At 39.7% G+C, this 6735-nt stretch overlaps 1 protein-coding gene across 1 annotated transcript; it reads left to right on the forward strand.

Annotated features, from left to right (window-relative positions):
* Positions 1-747: 747 nt before the first annotated feature.
* LOC131264609 (uncharacterized) lies at positions 748-3243 on the forward strand. Its single transcript, XM_058266884.1, has 4 exons — positions 748-974; positions 1063-1370; positions 1440-2162; positions 3218-3243. The coding sequence occupies exons 1-4, from the start codon at positions 748-750 to the stop codon at positions 3241-3243; spliced, it is 1284 nt and encodes a 427-aa protein (XP_058122867.1).
* The last annotated feature ends 3492 nt before the right edge of the window (positions 3244-6735 follow it).

Here is a 6735-nt window from a genome sequence, read left to right on the forward strand (position 1 = left end):
ACTCTTGCACACCTGAGCAATGCCTGCCAAGGTAATACCAAAGCAATACTTGAAAACCTCCCGGTTGACAAAAATTCAAATTTTTTGCAGCTGTCATGTAGTACCAGCAAGTTTTTCCATGGCAGATTGCTGGGACTCTTGCTGGAACTACCCAAGGAGCGCCAAATTGACGTTTCGACCCGAACCCATCAAAGTTCCATACAAAAAAACCCCTCCACGACGGTAGAGTTACCCCGCAACCACTCTTCCACCGTTTGTCATACCCCTTACTTCCTGATGACAATCCAAATGCTGTCTGCTCTATCGTTCCGTCCTTTTCTCTCGCGTTATTTTTCCAACAGCATAGACTTGTGCGTGTGAGCAACAGCCCGTTGAGGAATTGTTTACATTTTGAAACAAACGGTCGTGCAGTGTGTTGTAAAAACTTGGTGTCTATTTCGAACAAGAAAACCCTTGAAAATGTTCCGGCAACCCGAATTGAAACGTTTACGAAAGAGTGGCGCCTTCTATCGTCGATCCAATAATCGTGCATTAATGTTCGCATCGCAGCAATCTGCAGCAAATATTGCAGCTGAAGCTGACGATACTGTAGAAGCAGAAATGTCGGTTGGAAATCAAGATGGAGTTTATGTGGATGAAATGGAGTTTGCAACGCTGCTTGACTTCGTAGATAACAATTCGGACGATAGTTCCTCCGAGGAAAGTGATGGCGAAGAACAAGACGAAGAACAATACTGTTTCGAAAACATGTCGATCGAAGATGGCCTGAGATATTGGGCCCTTCATTACAACGAAACGCTGCGGAGCGTGGATATGATCTTGGCCCTTTTTAGAAAAGCAAAGGTAGCAAACTTACCTAAAACAGCAAAAACCTTATTAGGAACCAACCGTAAGCCATCGATCGAGATAAAGGAAATAAGCGGTGGCCAGTATTGGTATCACGGAATAGAAAAATGCTTATCAGTCCAACTATGGTAAGTCCGTTAGTGTGTTTTCAAGCATTATTATTGTTTAAAAATATCGTAGAATGTCAATAACTAGTTTGTTTTTTCCGTTTTTCAGTAATGCAAGACTAACTCATGACAACTTATCACTAAATATATCAATGGATGGATTACCATTGCATAGAAGTGGCAGCATGCAGTTTTGGCCGATATTATTTAATATTCATGAGATGCCGAAAGTTCCTGTGATGACGGCAGCTATTTTCTGTGGCATGACAAAGCCGACGAACGTTGAGGAATATTTACGTCCCATGGTCACGGAGATGAACAACATCATGGAAAACGGAATAAACTTCAACGGGAAACATGTATCGATACATCTAAGGGCCATTATTGCAGACACTCCAGCAAGAGCATTCATAAAAGGTTGATTACAAAACTTATGGTCAGACAATTATACACGGATTTAATTATTCTTTCATTTCATTTTCGCAGGTGTAGTAGGACATGCCGGTTATAGCAGTTGCCAGAAATGTACCGTCGTAGGTCAATACGACAGCGCTGCTCGCACTATTGTATTTTCTGGGACACAAGCAACACAACGAACTGATGAAGCATTCAGGGAAGGCGCCTATCCAGGACACCAAAGGACGACGACACCTCTTTTAGATTTAAGAAATTTTGACATAGTCCAGGATGTCGTGGTTGCAGATCGTTTGCATCTTATCGATCTTGGCATCATGAAGAGACTGCTAGTGGGCTGGCGAAACGGAACACTGGGAAAAAGAAAATGGGACCAAACTCAAAGTGAATTAATAACGCAAGCCTTGCAGACGATAAAACTTCCTTCTGAAATTCATCGTAAGCTACGTACATTGAAGTATGTAAATTTTTGGAAAGGGTCCGAATATGCATCATTTTTACACTATGCAAGTATCGTCTTGCTGAAGGAACATTTGGAGGATAATGTATACGAGCATTTTTTGTTGTTTTTCTGCTCTGTTACTCTTTTTTCTTCGTCCATATATCAGCTATACTGGCCGGTTGCTGGAGAAATGATGAACAAATTTGTTGAAGACTATGCTTCTATTTACGGAGAACGCTATATCAGCAGCAATGTGCATAACCTGCAACACATTTTGGAAGAAGTAGAACGTTTTGGTCCATTAAACACAATATCCACATACCCGTTCGAAAACAAACTGCAATTTTTGAAAGGTTTGCTTCGACATGGATGGAAAAGTTTAGAGCAAGCAGTAAACAGACTGTCTGAGTTAGAGAAATTCCGTATGCCTCATCAAAAGTTTAGAAAACAGTCTTACAGAAAGAAGGGTAATATTGTAACAGCTTACATACGCGAATCATTTGTATTGCAAAACAACATTAGGAATTGTTGGTGTCTAACGATGGATAATTCAATAGTTCAATTCCAAAACGTTACCATTGGATTGACGGTTGGTTCGGAAATTACTGGTATCACCGGTAAACAAATGCGATGCAAAGATTTATTCTTTCTCAAGCCTTTTGAATCTAGTTTTCTATATATCTTCAAAGGATGTCCAACTAACTTAAACGAAGAGTGTGTAGAGATACCTCTTCATCAAATAAGATGCAAGTTGGTTGCTGTTCCTACCAGAAACCCCGAAGAAGCAGTATTTTTCCCTATTGTACATACCATAGTAGAATAAGAAAACAAACAAAGCAAAGCAACTCAATAAAACAACAAAATGAATAAAGATAAGTTATAATTTATTTTACCTCCACCGAAAATGTAACATCACAGAAAAATAAGGAACTTGAGTAAATAATAAATCAATTTGAATAATAAATAATTTAAGGAATCCTATTTACATGACTATGGCACGATGTTTTGGCGTAATCGGATAAATGGGTTCTTTCATGCGCATGCCTTAATTTACGAACGAAAAAGTTAGCTACAGTACTCATAGCTACCGTGACGCTTTCGTTAGCTCCTATTTCTTTAAAAACATCTAAAACTTTTTCAAACTGGTTTAACCTAATTTTCCTTTCTCCTTGCTTTTGACTCCTTCCCGTCCAACTGATCTGTGGAACAAATTGTTTGGATAAAATAAGATCCATCGCTTCATGCATCCGGTTTTCAGGGTCAGCTCGGTTAATGTTTGATTGTAGCCATGCTACTAACTTTGTACGGTAATCGTAGTCTCCAAGACGTCTTTCTAGGTCTTTGAGCTCCTCTTCACTTGAAACCCTTTGGAATTCAAAATCGGTTCGCCTGCTTATCCCTTCTCTAGGAACCGTCGATGACACCAACATTTGAATTTCCGTCCTGCTATGTTTAACATCTTGCTGAACTTTCTTCAGCGTATTTTCGAATTGTTGACTTTGCTGCATCAAAATGTCTATTTTAGCATCATACTGCTTCAGCATACTTTCTATCCGGTCCATTTTTTCATCCTGCTGATCAATCTTTCTGTTGATTTCCTTCAAGACGGTCATAACATCAGAAAGTGAAGGCTCTGAAAATGGATGAAAGAACTTGTTAACTGAACTCATGAAAGAATAATTGTTCTCTGATTCACTTACCGGAATTCGATGGCTGTGATGGTGGTATGATATGTGATGATCGTGAAGGTTGCGTTGAATGAGTAGGTTGGTGTTTGAAAGATCCTGCTTTAAATAAACGATACAACATATGTAACTTACGAATGTTATAAATAAATAGTTATATCTTGATTTCAATAATTACCACTACTTGTCGATGCTTTTGGAATTTGATACGGTACACTGTGTCGGGGAAGTTGGTTTTCAGTTAACTCGGTTCCGGTGGATGTCGTAGCCTGAATGCTTCCACTGTTAAAATCTAAAAAAACAGTACCAAGGAAACCACATTATTAAGCTGCACAAATGTCGTCAAATATTTCAAATACCAACCTCTTAGTTTGACGATTTTATATTCGCCACTTTTCTTCAGCGCGTGCATTTTTGAGGAAAAGTTATCCATCGTTCTGTAAAATAAAACAGACATTTAACACGAGACATTCAAACATCGCCGATAGATCAACCGGGCTGCACATCGTACGGTATGTATAAAGATAAGTGTTCAATCCTCGACTACTAACCAAGCAATAAAAATTTCTCTTCAACAGCTAAATCACCTCACCAACACAATCACTGTTCACGATGCCCACGAGTGCTTTCAAACCGGCTGTAAAAAGTGGAATGAAAATTGAATGAAGTGTGAATTACAGGTAGATTGGAAGATTGAAGAGGAAAGATGGCGGTATGAGGAGGCAGCTACCTCTCCTAGAGGGAATATTTTTTTTGAACCTAGACGGATTATTTTTTTCGAACCCACCATTTTAAATTTGAACCCACCATTTTGAATTTGAACCCACCATCAAATTTGAATCTGACAGCCCGTCAACATCGCTGTCAAATCGGGTCGAAATTTACTGCGCATCGTGCCCTGGACCGACCCGTTTTCGACGCGAAAACGGGTCGGACCAGGGGCCGGAAATATTTCAAAAATCCCCTTGGGTACATACCCAAGGAGATTTTTGAAATATTTCCGGCCGCTGGTCCGCGAAAACGGGTCGATCCAGGGCACGATGCGCAGTAAATTTCGACCCGATTTGACAGCGATGTTGACGAGCTGTCAGATTCAAATTTGAAGGTGGGTTCAAATTCAAAATAGTGGGTTCGAAAAAAATTATCCATCTAGGTTCATATATAATATCCTCTCTAGGTCTGTTTTTCCCTCCTCATTCCGCTATCTTTCTTCTTCCTTCTCCTAGCCTCTACCTGTAATGCACACTTGATTCGATATTCTTTCGTTTTTTTACTGTCGCGATCGTGGTTAACAGTGGTAGTGATTACATTGGTGGTAGCTGTTGAAGAGAAATTTTTATTGTTTGGTTAGTGAGGATTGAACACTTATCGATATACATACCATACGAAGCGCAGACCGGTTGATCTATCGGCGATGTTGGAAAGTGTCTTGTTGATTGTCGGTTTTATTTTACGTAACGATGGATACATTTTCTCAAAATTGCACTCGCGCGAAATAAGGTGCGTAGTATAAAATCATGAAACTAGAGGTTGGAGTTGAAAAATTCGACGAAGTTTGAGCAATTTAATAATGTGTTTGATTTTTCTGTAGTGCTGTTTTTTAGATTTTAACACTCAATTGACGGTGACTGCAACATGTTTTGATCAGAAAGCACCCGCCAATAAAGTGTTAAGTGTGGAAGTATTCATGCTACGACATCCACCGGGACAATCAATGAGAAACCCACCGAAACAACTGAAAACCGGCTCAGGACATTCCATCGTCACTGTGTACCTTTTCAAATTCCACCAGCATCGACAAATCACGGTAATTATTGAAATCATGTTACAAAGATATAACTTTTTATTTGTGCCATTTATAAGATAAATACTGTGTATCATTTATTTTTAGAAGGAGCTTTCAAACGCAACCTTCACAACCATTAATATCATACCAGCATCTAAGCCATCGATTTCTGGCAAGTGAATCAGAGAACAACTCTTCTTTCATTAGTTGCATGAGTTTTGTCGTCTGCAAGGCTTGCTTTACATTGAGTTTGAGTCCCATTTTATCTTTCCCAGTGTTTCGTTTCGCCAGCCAGCAGTCGCTTCATGATGCTAAGATCGATAAGATGCAAACGATCCGCTACCACGACATCCTGGAGTTGTATGTAAAAAAATTTAAATCTTAAAGAGGTGTCATCGTTCTTTGGTGTTCTGGACAGGCACCTTGCCTGAATCCTCCATCAGTTCATTGTGTTGCTTGTGTCCCAGAAAATACAATGGTGCGAGCAACGCTGCCTTATTGACCTACGACGGTACATTTCTGGCAACTGTTACAACGAGCATGTCCTACTACACCTGTGAAAATTAAATGAAAGAAAAATTAAATACATGTGAAATTGTCTGCCGATAAGTTTTGTAGTCAACCTGTTATGAATGCTCTTGCTGAAGTGTCTGCAATAATGGCCCTTAGATGTATCGACACATGTTTCCAGTTGATGTTTACTCCATATTCCACGAGGTTGTTCATCTCCGTGACCATGAGACGTAAAGATTCCTCAACGTTCGTCGGCTTCCTCCTACAATAGAAAATAGTTCTCGTCATCACTGGTACTTTCGGCATCTCACGGATATTACATAATATTGGGCAAAACTCCATGATGCCAATTTTATGCAATGGTAATCCATCCATTGATATATGTTGCCATGAATAAGTGTAGCATTACTAAAAAACAAAAAAAAAATTAGTTATTTACACCCACAATTATAATGCTTCAAAAATGCATCCGATATGGTACCAATACTGGCCGCCACTTATTTCCAATATCTCGATCGATGGCTTACGGTTGGTTCCCAATAATGTTCTTGCACTTTTAGGTAAGCTTACTGCCTTAGCTTTTTCATAAGGTCCAAGGTCATATCCACGCTCCAGAGCGTTTCGTTGTTATCGATATTCGATTCGCCACACTTTCGCAAACATTTTAATTCTGGTTTCCGCCACATTTTCAAGAGATTTCTTGTACAAAATAGACACCAAGCTTTTACAACACACTGCACGACCGTTTGTTTCAAAATGTAAACAATTCCTCAACGGGCTGTTGCTCACACACACAAGTCTATGCTGTTGGCAACATAACGCGAGAGAAAAGGACGGAACGACAGAGCAGACCCCAGGTAACCACGAGCTGTCATCTTTGGAACATTCAATGTTTATACCATGTGCGAGAGCGAGAGCGCACGACTAAGGAAGCAATTCCAC

This window comes from Anopheles coustani, chromosome 2 (genome assembly GCF_943734705.1).
Source record: "Anopheles coustani chromosome 2, idAnoCousDA_361_x.2, whole genome shotgun sequence".
NCBI lineage: Eukaryota > Metazoa > Arthropoda > Insecta > Diptera > Culicidae > Anopheles > Anopheles coustani.